We start from the raw sequence: 25694 nt of genomic DNA, 5'->3' as shown, positions 1-25694 counted from the left end.
AGGATTTTAGGAATATTCGGTACAATAATACAGGGTTAGTATGGATGGGTGTAACTTGTAGTCTGGTGATAGTGCCTTACGTTGATAATCGCTAGTCCAAGCCGGCCTAAGCAGCCTTTTGGAAATTAAGCTTTGATCAGGTCTCAGACCTCTCACGTTTGTGTAGTGGAAACAGACATTGGTATACAGTAATATGAAATCCGGTCTGCACTCAGGATTTTACTCTATGGCAGGTGTGGATAATCCCGTATGATGTGTCTATCTGGCAATATTTCAGGGGGGTTTACCCCCTTTAGAAAAATGTACAGCTTGAATCAAAGGAATTTTTTTCTTAAATCTGTGCCTTTAAAGTACAGACAGACCCCAATGTTGCACACTCAAAATGAAGGATGTGGGCAGGTGTACCAAATCGAGGGCAAACACATTTATTGTGAAATTTCGATTTAAAGCTTTCGTGACTGCAGGGATTCATCGTCTTGGTTCTTTCGGTAAAGTCACGTAGACGGGAAATAAAAAAAAACATAATAAAATACAATTTTCACGACGTTTCGGCCACAACGCAAGCAACCGTCCTCAGGTAAAGAACAGGTCTGTCGGAAAGACAGCGTCTGAATGAACAAACAGCGTCTGAATGACGCTGTCTTTCCGACAGCCCTGTTCTTCACCTGAGGACGGCTGCATGCGTTGTGGCCGAAATGTCGTGAGAATTGTATTTTATTATGTTTTATTTTTAATATTGTATTATTTCCCGTCTACGTGACTTTACCGAAAGAACCAAGAAGACATTTATTGTGGTTAATCTGTAAAATGTAAGAGCACGTGGTGTCACACACAGCAATCCGCAACCGAGTCGCCATTAACCACGTGACTGGCGTACAAGTGCGGTTATTCAATAACCCTGCCAGCCACCTACAGGCCCAACCCAGTCATCACATGCTGCTGTACACACGTACATTGATGCACTGCACAGCACATAAGGACTTTCACAGAACCACACTTTACTCCCTTGCTGCACAAGGAAATAATTAAAAGAGTGGTCCATTCCTAATGTGCCACACCAACTTATGAACGGTTTACGTTCCTAATGCCCGTTCGTAAGTCGGTACACAATAATGTATATGTATTTAAATGCCCATACGGCAAGTGTTATGAAACGTGTTACGGTTCTACAAAAGGAAGCATTGTTAAACGCATAAATAAGAAGAAATGTTGTACATTTGCATGCAACACTGCAAACGAAAACACCATAAACAGTTCCCGTGGTTCGGTTCGGAAGCGAGTTCACGTGACAAAATGAATATCATGTGGAAGTTCGTTTTCGTAAGTGCAAATGTTCGCAAGTCGGGGGTTCGTAAGTAGGGGACTGTCGGTACCCTTATTGTTTATGTCGTTTATTGTTAAATTTCTGTCACAGTTCCTATGATTACTGTTACATTGCTTTTATGGTATTATTTTGGTGATTTCGAAAAGTTTTTTTGGTTTGGCCATGTTTGTTTGTTGTCGTACAGAGTTAGACTGATGGCTTTAATTTAAGTTGTCTTGTGGTTGTTGTTTGACTTGCATCTTACTGGGATTTTTGCACACAGCGTTGGTGTACGGTGCTTATTCTGGAATATTTTTTTGCTGTTTTTCCTAGATTTTTCTGTTTGCGCTTAGTCACTTTAAGATGTTTTCTTGTTCATGTTTTTGTTTTTTGTTTTTTGCGGTTGAACCCGATTCAAGAGCCAAATGGCTCACAGGGCTATACCAAATAAATGAAACTGAAAAACTGAAATACAATGCTAATGGATGTCTAGCAAACAGACACATGGGTGGCACACTTCACTGTGCAACGGTAAATTAAAAGGCCGAGCTTCAGCCCTGCGTATATTAGTTGCTCGCAACACTACTGGCAGAATGACATTGACGACCACCCGTATAGAGCTCTTCCGAAAGAGGGTCACTGAGTAAAAAATTAAAATAAACTGCTAAACTATATTTTGTATTTTTACCAGGTAGGGCCCATTGTGCTGTGTAGCTCTTTATCAGAAGCGACCTGGCCACAAATGATAGCTCAACGAAGCGGCGTATCACGTGGACATTTATAGGAGCCAAATACTCTAAACGCGTGCTGTTGATTCTAAATGTGGAGAGAAAAAAACAATGGAGGACCCCGACAAAAATCCACGCGACTACGGGGAGAGAGAGACAAGCAAACTACAAATCTACAGCAGCAGGCGTCAGGGTCGGGATCGAACCCACGACCTCCTGCATACCAGGCGAGGTTACACTTTGGTTTCACCAGCATATCAATATTTTCCATCAGCGTGTGTTTAACGGGCTATCCATTGAGTACGTACGCATGGAGGGGGGAGGGAGGGGGTAACCCAAATGCGTACGCTTGCGTATGGGGCGGTCTTCTGACAATGTTACGTACGCATAGGAAACGGGTGGGGGGGGCGGTGAAGCCCCGATAATAATTTGTCTACATTGGCCTTCAAATGAGTTAGATAGTCCGGCGGTGGACTATCTGTTTGCTTAAACACGTTAATATTATTAATCCTTGATCGTTTCTGCGTGGATTAAATATCGGACGTTCTATAGGATTCGGGGGGGGGGGGGAGGGGGGGTGTATAAAGTATGCGTGAGCACAGGGAGGGGCAGAGGGTTCAAGTTTTGACAGATTTTTGGCGTACCGACTAAATGGATGGCCCCCTAAGCAGACAATCTCTGGACAAGTTTTTTTAAGATCGGCCTCTCATTGGTGCTGAGCTAAAAATGGAGGGGAATTCTGCACTGGTGTTTGCAGTGATTTGTTCGTCTCGAGACGTCCACGGTCCGTGGTGGTGCTGGCCCATTGGGGACCCTAAGCATAATTTATTTTTGGCCTGCCACCACCACCCCCCCCCCCACCTCTTTTCAAGATATGAACTCCTAGTGGGATAAGAGAAGAGCTAAGATATAGACAAGAGGCAGAGATGTGGTGAGACGAGATGGATATGGATAAAAATGGAGGTGCGTTGAGATGACAGAAGAGGTAGAGATGAGATACATTTACAGTAAAACCTTGGATTGCGAGCATAATTCGTTCCGGAAACGTGTTCGTAATCCAAAGCACTCGTATATCAAAGCGAATTTCCCCATAAGAAATAATGGAAACTCAGATGATTCGTTCCACAACCCAAAAATAATGTATTCATATAAAAATGATGAATACAAAACTACTTTTTTATGTGTTTTATTTAATATAGAGTAATCAAATTTATTCATCAAATTTAATCGTGGCTGGTGTGAGGGAGACGAGAGAGAGGAGGAGGAGGGTTATTGTGTAGGACGACTTTCACTTGCAGTACAGTTACTAAAGAACAGTCACTACACTTGGACACAAAATAAAAAAGATGCTTTACGCACACACTCGTGGTCACAACACTATACAACACCATAGTAAACAGTATACTCTCGCACGGATGTTGACTATACGAGTGAGACACGCCGACTGAGACCAAGCATGGGAGACAATTACCCACAATCCCGCAGCGAGAGAGAAAGAGAAGAACCATCGGCTCACTTGTGATCACGTGGCGCTCGGCAGACAAAGCGTATACTGTACGTACTACAGTACTCGTATTGCAAGACATCGCTCGTTTATCAAATTAATATTCATAAAAAATGTTTGCTCGTCTTGCAAAACACTCGCAGACCAATTTACTCGCAATCCATTCATGTTGATTATCTTGTTATGTTAATCCCGATTTGAATTCAAGCAGATATTTTATGCACCCCTGTTTTTTAAATCATTTATATTAAGTTCGCTTGCTTGCGTGCTTGCGTGCTTGCGTGCTTGCTTGGTTGCTTACGACCGTGCAAATCTTTCGGTCGTTTTTTAACACACTTCCCGTGATCCAATCGAGCTGACGTTTTCCACACAGACTCGTTGTGCGTGACAATTAATTTTCGTGAATTTTTCTTTCCAAAATTTGACACTGTTTAGGGAAAAAACTTAAATATTTAATTACCAATTGCTTAATGCTGGCAGACAATCATCTGACCCATAGGTGGCAGCCATCTCAAGTCAGAGGACGAGAGGACTCTAGCCGCCCATTTCATGATGACGCAAATGTTGACTAACCACATGGCATGAAATCCCTGCCCCCACGCTGTATAGTGGAGACTATTTATAGAGCAGTTAAATTGAAGCCGCCAGGTTCTTGAAAGTGGTAAAACGGGTCAACGCTAGTGCCCTCGGGAATATACGGGGCATGTCAAGAGGTGATCTTTCATTTTTAAATCCTTTATATTAAGTTCACTTGCTTCCTTGCTTGCTTACTTAAGAAAAATAGAAATGAATAATAAAATGAAACCGATGCCACGCATATAAAGGATTTATAGTGCAAAACTTTGTTTTTACGGGTTAATTTTTTTGTGTTCATGAATCCATGACCCACATGGAGCCGTTTGGCGACTCGAAGCTTCCGCTTGGCTTAGGTAGAATCAGCACTGTGGTGTCGCTGCTGCCCACTGTTTGACGCCCCACCCGACAACACTTATTTTTGAGCATCGCATCGCGGAACTGACTCAGATGTCACTCGCCACTGATGCTCGTCAAGAGGAGCACAGTGTGCTAACCGTTACACCCCCCCCCCTCCCCCCCCCCCATGATCGTGTACAAATACAAAGGTCCCCCGTGTAGCCCTAGTAGACGTTTGGGGCAAGTGCTGCTATCGAGCAGCTATGAAGGCCGGCACGGCACACGAGGGGGTGGGTGGCCAACACCACGCCCGGACAACTTTGTCATCACAGTGGCAACGTTTATACACCGCACCAGGTACTCATTCCCGACACACACACACAGATACACACGTGTGCTGGTGTAGTACTGTAAGCACAGCTCTTTTAAAGTGAAGGTTGGTGGATGAATCCTCAACCCATTGGGTTTGCGAGGCAGCAGTACAGCAAGGGCATTGGAATCCATCTGTGCGGACCTTTCAGTGTTTTAATCCCGCGTGGAGCTATGAAGCCAAACCACTCATTAATAAAATCAAAGATGCCAATGCAGAACCCCCCTGGAAAATGAGTCTTAAGCCTCACCAAGGCGTATAACCCCAGTAAACCAGGGCGCTGCTATTAATATTCTAGCGCGTGTGTGGATTAACGTCCTGAAGTATCGACCCAGACAGAGTGCCACTCTCTCTCGACCAGGGGGCTACCAACCTGGGGCTCTTTGGCTGCCCCCTGACGGGCAGCCGTTTTATAAAAAATCCGTATAATTTGAACATAATTTAAAGTCGAGATAATTTATCAAATATGGAAGGGAATGGGGTCAACTGTGGAATGTCTTGGTGAGAAGAACAAGTACAACAGTCACAAACTGTGTTGTTAAAGAACAACTAATGGGGAACAAACGCTAAATATACGCCGTGTATCCCATTACCTGTTGTGTTTAAGTGAGAATGTGTGTAGTTGTTGCCACCTGCTGTACACCCGCTGTGTGTGTACAAGTGGCTGTGCAGCGTCTGATGCGGTTAAAGAATGGTTATCCTCCTTCTTAGAAAGGTTGCCGACCCCAGCTCTAGACAAACGCAGTTGATATCCCACCCATGTTTCTTGGCTCTAACCACGTGCACCAGATATATTCGACGATTCCCGAAGAAGCAGAGCTCCGCAACCGAGCACGTGGCCCGAATCGTCGGACTTCGTCCCGAGCACAACCAGAAAACACATCGGGACCGGAGGCTGGATTGAAAGGTGACGACGTCATCATTGCAACACAACAGCAAGCAGCAGAAGCAGCAGCAGGAGTCGTAGTCGTGGCAGCAGCAGTAGCACATGGAATGTTCTAGCAGTGTGCATGCGCCTGATGAGACAGTCGCTATTTCTGGCCGCCGTGGTCGAGCGGTGAGAAAATTACCGGGGGCGGTTGGGAGGCGTCACAGTCCGAGACTCCGACAGCCGCCAACAGTGGCGCTTCTATTTTTAAACATCCCCGAGCGCAACGAAAGCAACATTGACACTAACTGTGAGGCCGATGACAATAACATCACCAGCAACCTCGTACAGCCCAACCACCGTCTTCTTGCCCGTGGCAATCTCACCCCAGTGGAGAAACAGGAGACGTGTCCCCCTCCTGCTATACCCCCCCCCACCTGCCCCATCATCATCATCATCACGGAATGGAACATCACGGGCAGGGCATCAGTCTTGTGTGCGCGTGTGCGGAATTCTCGGTGCGACGACGCTGCAGCTACACGGGTCGTATTTTCGATGGTGGGTTCACTCTGGAGCAGCGGTTTCTCAACACAGCGGTCGCGTAGACGACGGCATGGATACCGTGTGGGAGAAATGACAATTACCAGGCGCAGTAGCGTCTTGAAGGCTGATATGCTGTCACTACACGTGGGGAGCGCGACGAACCCGGCCACCCGAGTTCGATCCCCACTCACGGCCAACGCCGGTGACGATTATCTGAACCGGTCCTGGGCCTCCCCTAGGTCGACTCAGCCTCCTCAAATGAGTACCTGGTGTGGAGTGTAAACATCGCCGCTAGGGAGACAGCCCGGGCGCGGTGCTCGCCACCGCGGCTCCGATTAGCACCGTTGGCTACGTACGGTGTGAAAGAAGTTGAACGTACATAAGTATATACACGTACTCACTCGTGTGCCGTGCCGGCCTTCATAGGTGCTTGCTAACAGCACTTGCTCCTAGAGTCTGTTAAGGCTACATGGGGGACCTTTGCTGTTGCATCGTGTGACATGATTTCTAGACCATGGGATAATGGCTGCAACAGCTGGCACATTGCAAAGTTGTGAACTGCGACGGTTTTCGGCTCTTGGCCAACAACTGCCTCCAGGCAACAACTGGCGCAGAAATGTGCCCTTCCAAAAGTGGGCGGCCACATTCCAAGCAGCGGTTTGGTGCTTTCTTGTAAGCTGTGATGGTGGGGGCATCGAGGGATGTTTTTAAATCCTTTATATTAAGTTCACTTGCTTGCGCGCTTACGACCATGCAAATCTTTCGGTCGTTTTTTAACCCACTTCCCGTGATCCAATCGAGCTGACATTTTGCACACAGACTCGTTGTGCGTGACAATTTATTTTCCTGAAAATTTTTTTCCAAAATTTTTAACATTTTAGGAAAAAAATATATATATTTAATTACCAATTGCTTAATGGTGGCAGGCAATCATCTGACCCATAGGTGGCAGCCATCTCAAGCCAGAGAACGAGAGGACTCTAGCCGCCCGAAAACCGATGCCACGCATATAAAGGATTTATAGTGAAAAACTTTGTTTTTACGGGTTAATTTTTTCTCTTCCTCTCTGCGCTATCCGCGCGCAAATCGCAAATAGCGCCGTTTAAACATTAACACGCGCCCGGTTCGCTCTCGCGCGCATCAAAAATGCATCAGCTCAACGTGGCGGGAGGGCTTTTTCGAGCGCGCATTTGAGTTTGAACGTCTCAAAGCGCCCTCTTCAGAGAGCGCTGCAACCATCCGACGCCCCTGAACGCGGCTCGCAAACTCGCTTGGCGATCTCACGTCGGAGAAACTCTGCCCAATGCGCTTTTTCGAATCAGCCTACTGGAGTAAGGGGCCGTTCGTAAATGACGTCACGCGATTTTAGACGATTTTTGACCGTCCCCCCCAATCGTCACCCGGCGTCACAAAAAGTCAGACCCCCCCTCAAATATGACCTCACAGAGCTCTGCTCCCCCCCCCAAAAATAAAACATGCTTCAAATCGCTTTAAACTATCGTCATTGCAGTGCGTATTTAATGTGCCGCTGCACTCTGATGTTATAGGAGAAAACATTTATTAAAAAGTATATTTAATTATCTATATTTATTTATAAAGTTGCGCATTTTGAAGTGACGTCACATTTCTCACCCCCCCCCCCCCTCGTCACACATCGTCACAAATGTCTGACCCCCCCCAGGTGCGTGACGTCATTTATGGACGCCCCCTAAGAGCAAGACGGAGGCGCAGCCCATGCTCGTGTCACCGCTACTGGAAGGGCTTTTCGCAATTACAGGGAACTCTTTCCAGAGCTCCCTCCTGATTGTGTTGGAAGGCACTTTGGTCTGCTCTTCCATGCTCGCCAGACTACTTGGAAGAAGTGAGAAGTATCCGCACTAGGGCGCCTCGGTGGCTGGGAGATGTTGACTATCTCGCCTGGTATACAGGAGGTTGTGGGTTCGATGCCCACCGCGACGCCTGCTGTATATTTGGAGTCTGCATGTTTTCTCCCCGTGGTCGCGTGGATATGTCTCTGGATCCTCCGGGGCTTTCCCTCCACATTTAGGAACGACACGCGTTTCGAGCGTTTGGCTGCTGTAAATGCCCCACGTTATGATACGCCACTTTTTTTTGAGCTGTCATTTGTGGCCAGGTCGCTTCTGAAAAAGAACTGCGTAGCTCAGTAGGGACTTACCTGGTGTTCCCTTGCACGAGGACTCACGCACAACGGATCGTTTTGGCTTGACCGGTTTTTGTTTTTTTGCACGAACAGCTACACAAGCGTGACCCACCCATAGGGTCGCCACCTTTGAATGCAGCCGCCGTTTGGTGCAAAACGGAGACCGACAGCACACGGATGCCCTACCCGCGGCGCGGGCCAAGTTGGCATCTTGGTGCAACGACGTGGAGTCTGGGCAAAGCTATTTAAACGAGCGTTATTGACGCAATGTATTGAGGTTTGTTGTCGTTGTTGTTGTTGTTTGTGCACCACTGCCAACGCAAGCAGCAGCGTTAGGTAGGTAACTCTGCACGCCAATGAGGCGCGGTTTGGTAGCCCCGACTGTTTATTCAGATGCTGCTGCTGCTGCGCAAGCCCAAATTGCGTCGCATTATCATCGCAGCAAGCGGACGTCGTGGGGCAGCTCAAAGTATGATCAGACGCAGCTTGCGTGAGTTGAAATAGCTTCTTGACCGTTACCCTGAATAAACACATTCACAAAGTCTAAATTTAGACGCGTTCCATACTCTGCCAATTTTTCTTTTTGCAAAATATAAATATTTAATTCAGCCCTTTATCCATTAACCGGTGCTACATAGATGATAGGGGAGCAGTGGCGACGCAGTGGTTAGCGCATTGAATTAATTATCGACCCAATGGCCCGCATTCGATTCCCAGCCACAGTCAGAATGAGTGGTGAGTGAAATCCAGACTGGTTCACCCCCCAGGCCATCCATCCATCAACTCACAGTGACCCGCGTGGTGAAGTATGGTCAGTCAACCGCCATGACTGGAACGTATGGACAGGCCTTCATCCAGCAGCGGATTGACAAAGGGCTGTAAATTGTCGTCGAGGTACCTCAATGATAAATCCATCGGTGCAGACTTGGGCAAACGCAGTCGCAAGGAAGCAAAGCTGTCATTCAATCAGTTTTTTTTTTTCCGTCCGAATAGCGCAAATTTATTGTCGGTGTTTCTGCTAGGCCTCGTTTGTTAAATTACGACAACGCATGTCCACGTGTTACAGGGAGAAGATCGAAAACAAACAAACAAATACATCCGCAGAGTCATTGTATGATATCCGAAGCGCATAGGCTGACCAACACGCATCTACCAGTCACATTTAGTACAAAAAAACCACACACAACACACACACACTATCATCATACTGCTACTACTACTACATCAGCGAGAGTAGCTATCGAGTGTGCAGGCGGTGCATCTGCGCCAGCTTTCCCCGGGTCGGAGCGGCCCAGGAGCCGGCCGACGAAGATCGGGGGGCTGGGTGGGTAATAAATTCGACAGAATGCAGATCCCAGGTAATCCCTTGCCCCGGGGCCCATGCCAATCAGGCTACGCCGGTGGTGGTGAACCCACATGCTTACTCATTACAGGGCCCGTGCCAACCATCGATGCCGTTGCACGTGAAGCAGAGTGGCCCGGTTTTCTAAACTAAACTCATCTATTTGTTTTATTTGACGAGGTAAGGCGCCACTGAGCTGTGTTGCAGCTCTTTTTTCAGAAGCGACCTGGCGATCACAAATGATAGTTCAAGGAAGTGGCCAATCATCATCATCATGTGGGAGCTTATAGCAGCCAAATAACTCCTAACGCATGTTGATTCCACATGTGGAGGGAAAAACCGGTGGACCGGGAGACGCAATCACAGGTACAGAGAACACACAAACTCTAAATATACAGGCATCGGGGTCGAGATCTAACCCACAACCTCCTGTATACCACGCGAGGTAGTTAACATCTCGCATTCGTACCCTGGGGGTCAAAGTGTAAACACGTTGTAGGGGCCTTCAAATACATTGCGAGGGAGGTGATGCAGAAATATGGGGGCTTGGTGATCAGTGGCGGAACCCGTGGGGCACTGGGACATTGAAGATGCGAACCTCCGATTAGCACGTTTTGCCTACGTACGGTGCGAAAGAAGTTCAACATACATACGTACACAGCGGCTGTGGGGGGGAGGGGGGCTCACTTAATTCAATTCCACCGAGGCTACGTCACTGGTGGTAAATCCCAAAACTGTGATAATTATAAATTGTGATAATTTTAATCAGATTTTCTCTTGCCTCAGCAGTTCTCCTGTTGTGTTTTTTCACCTGAAGACGATTGCTTGTGTTGCGATCGAAACGTCGTGATTAAAAAATATATATTTTTCTATCTACGTGACTTTACCGAAAGACCCAAAGAGTATATTCTTAGGTTTTTTCGGTAAAGTCACGTAGGTAAAACATTAAAATTAATAAAAGTAAAATAAAATAAAAATCACGACAGCTGTCGTGGCTGTGACGGTTCCACCTGAAGACGGAAGCTTGTGTTGCCTCCGAAACGTCGTGATTTTTATTTTACTTTTTTTATTTTTAATGTTTTACCTACGTGACTTTACCGAAAATCCTAAGAATATGAATCCTTGCAGTCACGAAAGCTTCAAATCTAGAACCCAAAGAGTATAATTATAATGAAACAACAAAAAAAGAACACAACGGCCACTTTTAGCTGCTTACGTTTAGCCCAGAGTGGGTAGCGAAGGTGGCGGCAGTGGGTCAGGGGCAGGTTGGTGTTTGGTGGCGGCGATGGCAACATTGTGAATGTCAGGAGGTGAGAGCAACTCGGCGGATGTCTGGGTCCAATCGTAAACAAAAAAGTAAAAATTTAAAACCACAGGAGTCTGCCGGCTAACAGTAGACGTGTGAACAGGTACAAGCTCGATTTAAAGCGTTCGTGACTGCAGGGATTCAGCTTCTTGGTTCTTTCGGTAAAGTCACGTAGAAGGGAAATAATAAAATAATAAAAATAAAATAATAAAATTTCGATTTAAAGCTTTCGTGACTGCAGGGATTCATCTTCTTGGTTCTTTCGGTAAAGTCACGTAGAATGGAAATGATAAAATAATACAAATAAAACATAATAAAATAATTCTCACGACGTTTCGGCCACAACGCAAGCAGCCGTCCCCAGGTGAAGAACAGGTCTGTCGAGAAGACAGAGTTTTATTTTATTATGTTTTATTTTTATTTTTTTATTATTTCCCTTCTGCGTGACTTTACCGAAAGAACCAAGAAGAGGTACAAGCTCGCTTGATGTGGAGCGATGATGTCCACGAACATTCTAACTCGGGTTGCCTTAACTTCGTGGTGTTTCCCTAGGATCATGCTCTTGTTGAGGCAGCTGCTGTCCTGTGAAGTCTTCCCCCCGTGTGCTGTGTAAGAATGTTGACAACAACGATGATGCACCGCTCAAGACGAATTTCTCAGAAATGCAGATTTTACATTTTCTTCTGACCCTATATTGAACACGGCCAATACATTTGGCGGCAGCCAGTGGATTTGGGATGTTGGTATTCAGGGCCACTCAAGAGAGGTCTCTGGCAGGGGGCGAAATGTTAACTACCTCGCCTGTTTGTGGGTTCGATCCCGACCGTGACGCCTGCTGCTGTATATTTGGAGTTTGCGTGTCTCTCTCCCCGCGGTCGCGTGGATTTTTCTCCGGGTTCTCCGTTTTTTTTCCTGCACAATATTTGGCTGCTATAAATGACCACGTGATAAGCCACTTCATTGGGTTATCATTTGCGATAGCCAGGTCGCTGAAGACAGCCATATAGCTCAGTGGGGGCCTTACCTGGTAAAATAAAATAGTTTAGTTTAGACGGCCACGTGGATCCGGCCCTTTGACCCATTCGTGCCAAAACATATTAAGAGGGCCGTTGTGGGACCCACATTTGTGTGAGGCCCCGGATCACTTTTGCCACCAAAACTAGCCTTAACAGACTATTGGAGCAAGTGCGGTTAGCGAGCACCTATAAAAGCCGGCACGGCACACAAGGGGGTGGGTGGCCAACACCACGCCCGGCCGCGTTTGTCTCGCCAGTGACGATATTTACACATCGCACTAGGGACTCATTTAAGGCTGAGTCGACCTAGGAGAGGCCCAGGACCGGTTCATATAATCGTCACTGGCGTTGGCCGTGAGCGGGAATCGAACCCGGGTCGCCAGGTTCATAACGCAGCGCGCTAACCCCACACACCCCCGCTCTACATCCGGGCGGCTCCGTTGGCGTGCGGAGCGCTAAGCAGGTCACGTGAGAGGGCATCAGAGTGAACACCGTTGCCTCCGCAGGGTGTCGCGACGCGGCGTCTCCGAAATGTCCGCGAAAGTTTAAGAGTGGGGACTTTCATTGCCACGTCTTCGCTACTTCAGATATTCCTCCTTCAATTGTTCCATCGATTTCGGGGTCTGGAAAAGAGAAAGCAGGTCGTTAAGCGTCCGTGCACAAAAAAAACAAACCAAACAAACGCACAAGCGCACACATCGCACGCGGTGGTCACACACACACACCGCGCGTGTCTTTGTTTCTCTCGCGAGAAATACAAACGCGGCGTCACGGCGAGGACGCGAGTTGCTCCCTCGTCGGTGGTGGCGCGCGCGGTGAGAAACGACCGTTCAGCGGCACGCACGAGCCCCGTGGGGCGGCGTCATCGCGCTCGTCATTGTAACGCAGACCGGAGTTGAATGGGCGTGCGAAGCGTGCACCGACGTAACGAGGAGCATTAGGTTGGGAAGCTGCGAACGCAGGTGGGAGAAAAAATTAACCCGTAAAAACAAAGTTTTTCACTATAAATCCTTTATATGCGTGGCGGCTAGAGTCCTCTCGTCCTCTGGCTTGAGATGGCTGCCACCTATGGGTCAGATGATTGCCTGCCACCATTAAGCAATTGGTAATTCAATATAATTTTATTTTCCTAAAAAGTGTAAAATTTTGGAAAAAAATTTTCACGAAAATAAATTGTCACGCACAACGAGTCTGTGTGCAAAATGTCAGCTCGATTGGATCACGGGAAGTGGGTTAAAAAACGACCGAAAGATTTGCACGGTCGTAAGCGCGCAAGCAAGCAAGCAAGAGAACTTAATATAAAGGATTTAAAAACGCATGCGTGCACACACACACAAACAAAGACAAAGATCCCCCATATAGCCTTAACAGACTGTAGGGGCAAGTGCTGTTAGCGAGCACGTATGAAGGCCGGAACGGTACACGAGGGGGTGGGTGGCCAGCACCACGCCCGACCGCCTTTGTCTCCCTAGTGGCAATGTTTACACACTGCAACCAGGTACTCATTCGAGGCTGAGTCGACCTAGGCGAGGCCCGGGACCGGTTCTGATAATCGTCACCGGTGTTGGCCGTGAGCGGGAATCGAACCCGTGTCGCCGGGTTCATAGCGCAGCGCGCTAACCGCTACACACACGCACGCACACACTCACGCCAGCCCTGTCACATCGGGGACGGCGGGGGGGGGGAGTGTGGGGGATTGGCTGAGGCCCCTCGTTGCTGGAGGCTCTGCCCCCTTCTAATTCTATACCTGGGTCCACACCTGGGAAATCATTTTGCGCACCTTGGTTGCACGCGCAACAAACGATTCACTATTACTTCCGCAAACTGCTGCTGCGTTGGCAGCGGTGTGCAAGCACAGTTAACGCCAACGACACTCGACTTAAAAATAAACAAAATTGTATATAGTGGGCGACGTTTCGGGCAATGGCCCTTCTTCACAGCGCACAGTGGCATCGACGGATGCGTTGAGTTGTTCTTTTTATTTCCCCAATCTCTAACCACGTGGACGTCTGCAACCGGTTGCGAACAGTTGCGCAACCGTGTGCAACTACTCGCCCAGGTGCGATCCTGGCTTCAGTCGAGCCCAGGGGTGGGCAACCCGCGGCTCTGTAAGGCAGCGGTCCACAACCTTTTCGGCACCAGGGACCGGTTTCGTGGAAGACAATTTTTTTCACGGACCGGGGGGTGGGGGGTGGTCATTATTGGGTCTTCCCCCTTTTCAAAGAAGCTCTCCGGCGACGTTTGTTTTTGACTCATTGTGGCTACTAGGGGTTAGAGCTTGTGGGCTGACCAACACCGTGACTGAGACAAGTACGCAGTGCGGGGACGAGGCGTGGACGGAAGTGGTCAATAATACAACAATGGGGGCGGGCCACGCACGGACTCACCGCTCTCACCTCCTGCTGCTGTGCGGCCCGGTTCCTAACAGGCCACGTGACCGGTACCGGTCGGCGGCCCGGGGGTTGGTGACCCCTGCTCTAAGTGACTGCTGCTTCGTGACTCATTCCGGACCCGCCGTTTCGTACTCACCACCACAGCGCAGCATTGTTGCGGCTCTCGAAATATTGAGCTGCTTTTTTACTTTTTTTGACCGAAATTTTGTCGTTTAATCTCATCTTGTTATTTTGGTTCGCCGACACCACCCCCCCGAACCACCCCCCCCGGTCGAGGCAGGCAATGCTGGACACAGCCTCTCGTCGGACACACACAGGGGGCGAGAGCCGGGGAGGGACACGCGGCAGACACGAGCAGGCGACGTCGCCGCCGCCGGTGACCCCGATAGCTCAGCGAAGTGGCTCATGATCGTCATCGTCACCGTCGTGTGGAAGTGTATAGCAGCCGAATTACTGTAAACGCGCGATGTTTGATTCTAAATGTGGAGGGAAAACTCCGAGGGCCCGGAGAAAAATCCACAAAAACCACGGTAAGGCCCCACTGAACTATATGGCTCTTTTGAGCGACCTGGCTATCGCAAATGTTGTGGCTTATCACGTGGTCATTTATAGCAGCCAAATATTGCGGAGGGAAAAACCGGAGAACCCGGAGAAAAATCCACGCGCGGGGAGAGAGACACGCAAACTCCAAATATACAGCAGCAGCAGGCGTCAGGGTCGGGATCGGACCCACGGCCTCCTGAATACCAGGCGAGGTAGTTAACATCTCCTAGCCACCGTGGCGCCCAACTAACTACAGTGCACCCATTAACGCCGGTGGACAGCGGTGAGCGGAGTTCGCTCACCGTTGGTTCAACTTCCACGCCCGGATCAGCGCGCTGACCATACGTACGTACGTACATTGAACTTCTTTCGCACCGTACGTAGCCAAACCGTGCTAATCGGAGGTGTGGGGAAATATCATGAACTCAAGCCAGTGTTTGTTTGGTTTTGATTTTGGCATTCAGGGCCACCCAACAGAGCTCCCTGAAGGCCCCTGGCAGACGGCCACGTGGATCTGGCCCCCTTACTCATTAGCGACCATTAAGAGGGTCGTTGTGAGGCCCTTTGTTGTGTGAGGCCCTGGGTCACTTTTTTCCACCACCATCCCCCCCCCCCACTCTCCATCCGGGCGGCTCTGCTGGCGTGCGGAGGGCTGAGGAGGTTTGCGTGAGAGAGCATCATCAGCATCATCATCAACGTGAACTCTGTTGCCTCCCCATGGTGTCGCGGTGTCGGCACCTTACCGTTACCTCGTTTCACGCCAAACTCCGGTCGTGCTCGCAGGGGGCTTTTGGCTCGCCATCGAACAAAGGCGGTCACCTCCGATTAGCACAGTTGGCTACGTACGGTGCGAAAGAAGTTCAACCGCACAACCTGTCTCTATGACGAGCGGTCTCGTGACGAGAATCGGACATAACGCGGTGAACGTACGAGGGGATCGTGGCCCACTCTACGGGGCAGACGCACACACGGAGAGAGCGAGAGGGGACAAGCGAACGGCGCGGCCGCGCGCAATTCTCTTGCGAGCACGCGGCGGGCCCCTTACCATCTTCAGCATGGCCACGTTCGTCGTCCGAATCTCCGACATGAGGTCCTCGTGGATGCAGTTCTCCTTGGGCTTGGGGTTCTGCTTCACCTTCCGCTTCCTCGTGGGCTGCAGCACGTGCCGGAAGTCGTGCTGCTCGCGCTTGAGCAGAAAACGCGACTGGGCCTTCGACGACGAATCCTTCTCGCCCTCGGGCCTCTTCTTCAGCCTGGGACCCCCCGTGCCGCCGGTCTCCTCCTGCGACAGCACCCCCTGCATGTTCCACCCGCCGCCGCCTTCGCCGCCGCGGCGGCCGCCGCCCATCGCGTCCTCGCCGCTGGCCGACGACGATCTGTGCGACTCGGCCTGCGTCCGGCCGACGCTCCTCGGTTTCCTGCCATCGGCCGGGACCGGCGAGCCGGGCGGCCGCGGAGACCTCGGCGCCGGCGGCGACGCCGGAAGCGACTGGGAGCCACGGAGGACCTTGTGTCGCGGGGACGCGGCGAGCCCGTCCGGCCAGCCCTCCTCCTCCTCCTCGCCCTCCTCCTCCTCCTCGTCATAGTGGCCCTCCTTGCCCACGTCGCCCATCTCGGCCAGGCCCGCAGCCAGCATCCTCCTGATCTGCTGCTGCTCCTCCTGGATGCGCTGCTCCATGAGCCGCTGCTGCCGCTGGCGGTCGAGGTTGCGCGTCAGCAGGTTGGTGACGATCATGCGCGGGCCCGGCAGCTCGAAGTGGTAGCCCATCTTGAGCAGGGTGTTGTTGGCCTTGAGCAGGCGCGAGATCTCCATCTCGGCCTGCGTGCCCAGGATGTGCCGCTGGTTGTGGAAGCGTAGCTCCAGCAGGGCCTCGTTGAACTGCAGGCAGCGCATGATGGCCACGATGCCCCGGCCCGAGATGAAGTTGGACTCCAGGTTAAGCTTGTCGATGCTGCGGTTGGCACGCAGCATGTTGGCGATGGCGTACGCCACGTTGTCGTCCGAGTGCGTGTTGGCGATGCTGAACACCTTCACGTGCTTGTTCTTCTTGAGCGCCTCGGCGAACTGCACCAGCGTCTCCATGGGGACGTTCTCGATGTTGTTGAGGTTGACCTCCGTCAGCTCGGGGTCGTTGTTCTGGACCCCCCTGAGGGCGTCGTCCACGATCGTCGGGTTTCCCGACAGACGGCCGGGTCCCTTCGCCGCAGGCCCTTTGCCCGGTGGCCCCTTGCCCATGGGCCCCTTCTGAAGGGCCCCAAACTTGGCCGCGAGCTGATCCTTCAGGCTGTTGGCCAACGCTCCGGGGAGCTTGAGAGGCTCTTTCGGTTTGAATGACTCGGCGTCGTCGTCGCCACCGCCACCACCATCGCCTTGCTTCTGTTCACCAGTGGGGTTATCTGCGTTGTCAGCGGCGGTGGCGCAGGCAGGTTCACCCGAGCCCTCCTGGGGAGGCGTGACGGAGCCGCGGCCGTTCGGAACGCCGTTCGCCGGCAACGCCAATTCTCCTCCCGCCGCCGAATGGCTCTCGCCGCGGGCGGAGGCCTCTCCCGGCGCGCACCTCTCGCGCTCCTCGCCGCCCGAGTCGGAACTCTCGGACGAACGTTCGCGGGGCCTCCCGGCGACGTGGCCGGGAGGCCCCGCCGCGTGAGCCGTCCGCTCGGCCGTGCCGTTCTCGGCCGCGCGGCCGCTGCTCTCCTCCGCGTCGACCGCTTCCTCGTCTTCCGCCAGCGGTCGCCGGGAATCGATTTTGCCGTCCCCGTTTTTGTTCTGCGGAGGGAACGAAACGGGGGAGGAGGTGGGGGGGGGGCGAGGAATTCGGCTTTGGCAACAACTCTCGTGAAAAATAAATATTTTAAAAATAATAAAATGCTAATAATACGATTTTAAACGTTGACGTGCAAAGCTCTATCCCCGTTTATATCGGCAAGCAACCTGACTGCGAATGTATGATGGTTAATACAAAGATCCCCCGCAAAACCTTAACAGACTGTAGGGGCAAGTGCTGTTAGCGAGCACCTACGAAGGCCGGCACGGCACACGAGGAGGTGGGTGGCCAGCACCACGCCTGTCCACCTTTGTCTTCCGAGTGGCGATGTTTACACACTAGACCAGGTGCTCATGAGAGGCTGAGTCGACCTAGGGGGGAGGCCCAGGGCCGGTTTAGATAATCGTCACTGGTGTTGGGAATTGAACTCGGGTCGCCGGGTTCGTAGCGCAGCGCTAACCACGGCGCCACCGCTTTCCACACGGTTAATAAAAATGCGTGCATACATACACGTGGATATTGGATATCCGATTCGCGAATTCTTTGGCCTTTGATCGCCCCAACATTTGAAGTGGGCGTCTGTGATTAAGCGCTTTTATAGCTCATGCGATTCCTCCAAAATGATCTGATTCCGTATCGTCCTTGCTGTCGCTGACAGACATCGCCCCCCCCCCCCGTGAACCTGCGACTCGAATTTCGCTTCGCTCTCAATTCGTTCCCTGATCGCTCGCGGGCGCCGAAAACGCCAAGCAGCCGGCAACAAACGGCGCCGCTCTTTGATTGTCAACCGATTCGGCCGGTGAGAATGAATGAGGAGCAAGGTGAGAATAAAAGACTTGGGTTTGTTTGTCGATGGAGTTAAGAGGCCTGCAGGGGCTGTAAGCGGGGAGATGAGCAATTCGGCTTCATTTGAGCCGGGAAATAACTCTCACTTGAATTTCGATTTAAAGCTTTCGTGACTGCAGGGATTCATCTTCTTGGTTCTTTCGGTAAAGTCACGTAGAAGGGAAGTAATACAATACTAAAATAAAACATAGTCAAATAATTCTCACGACGTTTCTGCTACAACGCAAGCAGCCGTCTTCAGGTGAAGAATGAGACACTACCAAGCTAGGAGCTTATATATAAGCTGGGTTGGAGGTGGAAGAAGAGCGTCTTAACAAAAGAATGTGCATATCAAGAGGAATTTAGCATATTCATGGCATTCAGACGCTGTCTCCCCGACAGACCTGGTCTTCACCTGAGGACGGCTGCTTGCGTTGTGGCCGAAACGTCGTGAGAATTATTTTATAATGTTTTATTTTTATTATTTTATTATATCCCTTCTACGTGACTTTACCGAAAGAACCAAGAAGATGAACTCTCACTTGCTGTTGGCTTCTTTTGAGAAATCTATATTTTTAGTTCCAAAAAATAAAATTTTGCAACGCGTTTCTTTAGCATGGACATAGGAACACTGAGTATGTGAGTCTCTCTACGTGTCTCTATGGTTCTAAATGATTATCTGGATCTCTGTGGGTCTCTATGGGTTTCTTTGGGTCTGTAGAAACACGCCGTTAGAGTGTTTGGCTGCCATGAATTCCCACGTGATAAGCCACTTCTTTGAGCAGCCCTCTGATTCGTGACAGCGGCGGTCGCTTCTGGAAAATAGCCACGCAGCTCAGTCGGGGGACTTGCGTGGCAAAATAAAAAAAAATAGTTTGAATAGTTTTGAGGTGGGTAGCCACTGGAAAATACGGGGGTGGGGGGATGGTGGGTCCGGGGGGGGGTGGTGGGGGTGGGGTGTAGGTTGCCCCCCCCCCCGTCACTTTCCATTCCACTCAGATGGCCTTCCCCCCACACACACCCTCCCCCGAACTCCCCTGGAGAGGAACTGGGCACAGACATCTCGTAGATACACTGCTAAGTAACGAGGCCGTGTTGTTGACTACCTTCACCAAAACTAAACACGACAGCCTCCCCGCGATTGAATGAGAGCCGGGAATGCTCTGGCGGCAGCAGAGGCAGCATTTTAAAGTTTTGAACTCCGATCGTTGGCCGTCGGCCGGCCGAAAGATCTGGGAAGGTCTCCATGGGTCAGTCGGCGAGTCCGAGTGGAGAATCCCTACCACGTGTGTTTGTATGTGTGTGCGCATGCCTAAACAGCTTTTGTTCGGCTGGATCGAGGGGGCTAAACGGGCGCGGTACGGGCTAGAGAAGAGATGGAGTGATGTGGTACAGGAGGACGTGGAGCTGAGTGGACTTGCCGATGACTGGTACCAGCGGTGTCAAGATCGGCCTCAGTGGAGGAGGCTCGTGAAGGACGCTACTGGGCAGTTGGAGGCAGTCGCCCTCCAACAACAACGGAGGACGGAGGAGCGACGCTCACAACAACGAGCGGAGCGCCGGGTGGTTAAAGCATAGCAAGTTGGCACAGTAGGGGGCACAGGTGGTGCATCAGCCAGTCATCTCGGTCATCTCGGTCAGTCGACCCGTGGCACCTGGGTCTGCCCCGTGACCTCCTGCCAGCGGGCGTTCGACACTCAACGTGGCCTCAAGGTGCACATGGCCTGGCACAAGCGTCGTGGTGACGTCACCGCCACTTAGTGGCGAATGGCGGTTGTTGTTGTTGTGTGTGGGTTCATCTTCTTGGTTTTTTCCGGTAAAGTCACGTAGAAGGGAAGTAATAAAATAATAAAAATAAAACATAATAAAATTAAACAATATGCACATTCTTTTTGTTAAGGCGCTCTTCTACCACCCCCAACCCAGCTTATATGTTAGTTCCTAGCTTGAAGTGTCTCATTCTTCACCTGAGGACGGCTGCTTGCGTTGTGGCCGAAACGTCGTGAGAATTGTTTAATTTTATTATGTTTTATTTTTATTATTTTATTACTTCCCTTCTACGTGACTTTACCGAAAAAACCAAGAAGATGAATCCCTGCAGTCACGAAAGCTTTAAATCGAAATTGTGTGTGGGTGTTTGTGTGGGTGTTTGTATGGGTATTTGTGCATTTGTGTGGGTGTTTGTGTATGTTTGTATGTCGGTATGTTTGTGTGTCTTCTTGGTTCTTTCGGTAAAGTCACGTAAAAGGGAAATAATAAAATAATAAAAATAAAACATAATAAAATAATACAATTCTCACGACGTTTCGGCCACAACGCAAGCAGCCGTCCTCAGGTGAAGAACAGGTCTGTCGGAAAGACAGCGTCATAGCTTTAAATCGAAAAATGTGTGTGTGTTTGTATGTGTGTGTATGTGTGTTTGTGTATGTGTTTGTGTGGGTGTTTATGCATTTGTGTGGGTGTTTGTGTTTGTTTGTATGTATGTTTGTGTGTTTGTGTGTTTGTATGTTTGTGTGTGTTTGTATGTATTTGTGTGTGCCTGCTTGTCTTTGTGCTTGTTTGTGTTAGTTTGTGTGTGGTGCTGACAACGGGACCGTCTCGGGTGCCGTGGCTGCCTTTCATAGGGTGCTACTAGCTAACAGCACTTGCCCCACTAGCCTGTTGAAGGCTACGCGGGGGATCTCTGCCTTTGTGGAGGGGTGGAACTGGAGTGCCCAGAGAAGACCCACGGTGCACGCGAGAGGATTTGCACTGGGAACGTTGCAAATGGGGGAAGTTACCAGGGGTAACGTTTGCCGCTGGGTAACATTGCTGCTGGCAACTTCCGTCACTGACGACACACGAGCAGCAATTCTCAAAGGCTCTCCCAGATGTGACAGAAAGTGACCTCACAGGCACGACTCCTCGACAACCTCGAACGAAGACGGGGGTCACCCCATCACCGCGTGCTCTCGGATGAGCTTCTGTGGCCGTCGGGAACGCTCTCCCTTACGATGTTAGGACACCACTGGAGCGACGCACTTTGAAATAATTTCGATTGGAAACTCATCGCTTTAGAACAGATTTTTGTCGTTAGTTTGTTGTCCTTCCACCGCAACTCCGATGTTGAACTTCCTTCTGCGAAAGAAGTTCAACACGCGTACATCTTATTCTTTGGGTCTGTCGATAAAGTCACGTAGATAGTTTCGATTTAAAGCTTTCGTGACGGCAGGGATTCATCTTCTTTGTTCTTTCGGTAAAGTCACGTAGAAGGGAAGTAATAAAATAATAAAAATAAAACATAATAAAATAATTCTCACGACGTTTCGGCCACAACGCAAGCAGCCGTCCTCAGGTGAAGAATGAAACACCACCAAGCTTGGAGCGTATATTTAAGCTTAAATATCACGTAGATAGGTTCAAAGAAAATAGCAACAAAAATAACAAAAAACTACAACACAAGCGTTTGTCATCGTTCGTCATCGGGAAGATGGCGAACGCTTGTGTTGCGATCGAAACGTCGTAGTTTTTTGTTATTTTTTGTGATTTTCTTTTAACCCATCTACGTGACTTTACCGAACGACCCAAAGAATATGTATTCCTGCAGTCGCGAAAGCTTTAAATCAAGATTTATACGTACATCTTTCTTTATGCGTGCATCGGCGTTTTTTTTCACACGCTGAAAAAAAAGAAACCATCCTGCCGCGTTCAACGCTTCTCATTCGTCGCGTAATTAATTTTTATTTTCCTGACGGTTCTGAGTCTCCTGACGCTCGGCAAGTGCTCAGTTGGACTGTACCGAGGGCCCCTGTTTGGGTCTGCCTCTCGTGGGGGCTCTGTTCCCACTCGAGATGTGTCCTTTCTTTTCCCAATTGATCCGCAAAAAAGCAAAAAAATTAAACCCTCTCCATCACCCCAGAAGGAGAGAATTAAAACGTCCGGCTGGTCGGTGGGAGTCAGTGTTAAGTTTGACAGCGTTAGGGCCCTCTTAATCTCTCTCCTCTCACCTGTCCGTCGGCCAGAGGCTCTGGAATCCTCTCGAGATCCACCAGCTTCTTCTGCTTCTGCATGTAGTCGATGAGCGAGTGGTGGCTGTAGGAGCCGGTCGCTATCTTCTCCGTCTGGTCCTTCTGCCGCATGCCAACGGGCAGGGAGACGTCCGGCTGGATGTCGTCCAGGTCCCTCTCCAGCTCCCGCAGCTGATCCTTGGACAACGCCGAGAGGATCTCGTCTTCGTCAAACTCTTTCCCGTTGTCGCCGTCACCGTCGTCATCATCGTCGGTACTTCCTGTGGCCTCTTCCTCCTCCTCCTCCTCATCCTCCTCCTCATCCTCCTCCTGCTTCTCGTCGTCGTCGTTCGCGGCCACTTCCTCGGCGAGCTGCTGCAGCTGCTCGGGCGACAGGTTGGCGAGGATGGCATCTTCGTCGAAGTCATCGTCCTCGTCGCCGTTGCGGTGGTCCGATCCGTCTCGTTCCTGGTCCCTCGACATCCCGAGCGCGAGGGTGCGAGTGAGGGCCGGTGAGAGGAGGAGGGGGGGGCGCTTCCCTGCGCCCAGTTGCAGCTCCCCGCGTCGCGCGAACACGGAGGTCGACGACTGCGAATGGAGTCGTCGTCGTCGCCGGCGGCACCCCAACCACCACCCCACTACACGCGGCAGCAAAAGTCGCGGATTTGAAACAAATAAATATAATGAAGGATTTAGGGGGGGGAATGAATGATTTAGGGGGAGGGGTGAAATGAATGATTTAGGGGGGGGGGGGGTGAATTTATGCTTAAACGAACGAGCGTCAACCGCGTGCCACGGCTGAACAACCACGGGGGCGAGGTGCTTCAACGACGACGGACGAACTCCGTGGCCTCTCGCTGCCGACGCTGAAGTCCGTGAAATCACACGAAGGGCCCCCCCGTTTCGCCACGGCCGAGGGCTGCAGTGAGTCTGAAGCGGCTCGTGTGGGATTGTCGGCTTCGCGTGGAGCGCCCATCCCATAAATAGGCCAAGAGCGGCACGGCTATTTTTGGGTACGAGGGTACGGTCAGTGTAAAGTGAGAGGCGGCATCAGCTGTCGTCCGATTGTCCAGTTGACGCCCCTAGGTCGCCTCGGGCTCAACTGAGTACCTGGTGCAGTGTGCTGGCCACCCACCCACCCCACCCCTCCTCGTGTGCTGTGGCCGGTCTGCATAGGTGCTGCTGCTCTCTAACAGCACTTGCCCCAACGGTCCGTTGACAGGTCTATACCAGAGGTCGCAAACGGGTTTTGATTCCTTACCCGTACCCGGCCGCACCAGGGTCGCAAATGGGTATCGGGTACCTGATTGCGACCTCTGGGATGAAGCCATGTTGCAGGCGCGGGTGGGTTGATCCTAGGAACTTGCATTGTGAGAAGAGACAAGATGTTGGGAAATGAGTGACAAACGGTTACTCACCAGTGACTCACGGTCTACCTCGTACCCGTACCCGGCCGCACCAGGGTCGCAAACGGGTACCCGGGTAGCCGGGTATCGGGTAGGGTACGGGTATCGGGTACCCGGTTGCGACCTCTTGTCTATACACGGGGGGGGGGGGCTTCTTTGTCTAGTGTGGCGGCGATGGAGGGGTCCACGGATCGGCGCGTGATTCGCAGGGGATCCTGCTGCGGCAACACTCGTCAGGTTGTAGCCGTCCACGTGGCGGGGGGGTGGGGGGGGGGGTGTTGAGTTGTCCCGGCTGCGGCACGGCAACCGTGCAGGAGAAAAGTCTCGAATGCCGTCGGCGTGACGTTGCGCGCTCAACGTGAAATTAAAAAAAAACTTTACCAGCAGCCACAAGACACCAGCGACACACACGAAACACGTGACCTCTCTCTGTGTGTACTGTGTCTCTTAGTTACATTGGGGGGAGGGAGCGGTGGTGTGTGGGGAGCGGTGGTGTAGCGGTCAGCGCGCTGGCGTCCCGAGTTCGATTCCCGGCCAACATCAGTGACGATTCGCAGAACCGGCCCTCGCGCTTTCACTAGGTCGACTCAGCCTCAAATGAGTACCTGGTGCGGTGTGTAAACATTTCCACTGGGGAGACAAAGGCGGCCGGGCCTGGTGCTGGTCACCCACCCCCTCGTGTGCCGTTCAGGCCTTCATAGGTGCTCGCTAACAGCACTTGCCCCTACAGTCTGTTAAGGCTATACGGGGGATCTTTGTCTTTGCGGGTGTCGGGAGTAAAAGTGGTTGATAAGCGCTGCGTGGGACCCACACGCGCGGCCCCCTCGCTCGATCTGGCTGGCAGTGCCAGGAGCGTCTCAGCGGCTCCTCAAGAAGCAGACAGAGACACCACAGACACCACAGACAATGAGACACCATAGACAATGAGACACCACAGACACCACAGACAATGCGACACCACAGACAATGGCGACACCACAGACAATGAGACACCACAGACACCACAGACAATGCGACACCACAGACACCACAGACAATGCGACACCACAGACAATGAGACACCACAGACACCACAGACAATGCGACACCACAGACAATGGCGACACCACAGACAATGAGACACCACAGACACCACAGACAATGCGACACCACAGACACCACAGACAATGCGACACCACAGACAATGAGACACCACAGACACCACAGACAATGAGACACCACAGACACCACAGACAATGAGACACCACAGACACCACAGACAATGGCGACATCACAGACAATGAGACACCACAGACACCACAGACAATGCGACACCACAGACAATGGCGACAAAGCGACACCACAGACAATGGCGACATCACAGACAATGAGACACCACAGACACCACAGACAAAGCGACACCACAGACACCACAGACAATGCGACACCACAGACAATGGGACGTGGATTATGCGAAGCGTCTAAATTGTACGGCCCTGCAAGTACGGCATCAAGTGCAGTTTGAAGACGGAGGGGTGGGAGGTGAGGGGCAGGGGAGTGTGGGCCAGAGGTGTGGACTCGAGTCATGTGACTTGGACTCGAGTCAGACTCGAGTCATGAATTTGATGACTTGCGACTCGACTTGGACTTGCATAACAATGACTTTGTCCCACCTATGAGATGTGGACTCGAGTCATGTGACTTGGACTCGAGTCAGACTCGAGTCATGAATTTGATGACTTGC

General features: G+C 51.1%; 1 protein-coding gene across 1 annotated transcript; it reads right to left on the bottom strand.

Moving 5' to 3' along the window:
* Nucleotides 1-10861: 10861 nt before the first annotated feature.
* On the bottom strand, nt 10862-23172 carry LOC144739233 (leiomodin-3-like). Its single transcript, XM_078622202.1, has 3 exons — nt 22566-23172; nt 16035-17756; nt 10862-12676 (listed from the first exon to the last, which is right to left on the bottom strand). Exons 1-3 carry the CDS (start codon nt 23046-23048, stop codon nt 12632-12634), a joined length of 2250 nt encoding a protein of 749 aa, XP_078478328.1. The 5' UTR covers nt 23049-23172; the 3' UTR covers nt 10862-12631.
* Nucleotides 23173-25694: the final 2522 nt, after the last annotated feature.

Source organism: Lampetra planeri, unplaced genomic scaffold, assembly GCF_965212315.1.
Source record: "Lampetra planeri unplaced genomic scaffold, kcLamPlan1.2.h2 scaffold_138, whole genome shotgun sequence".
NCBI classification, from domain to species: Eukaryota; Metazoa; Chordata; class Hyperoartia; order Petromyzontiformes; family Petromyzontidae; genus Lampetra; species Lampetra planeri.
This window is presented reverse-complemented; position numbering and strand designations above follow the sequence as displayed.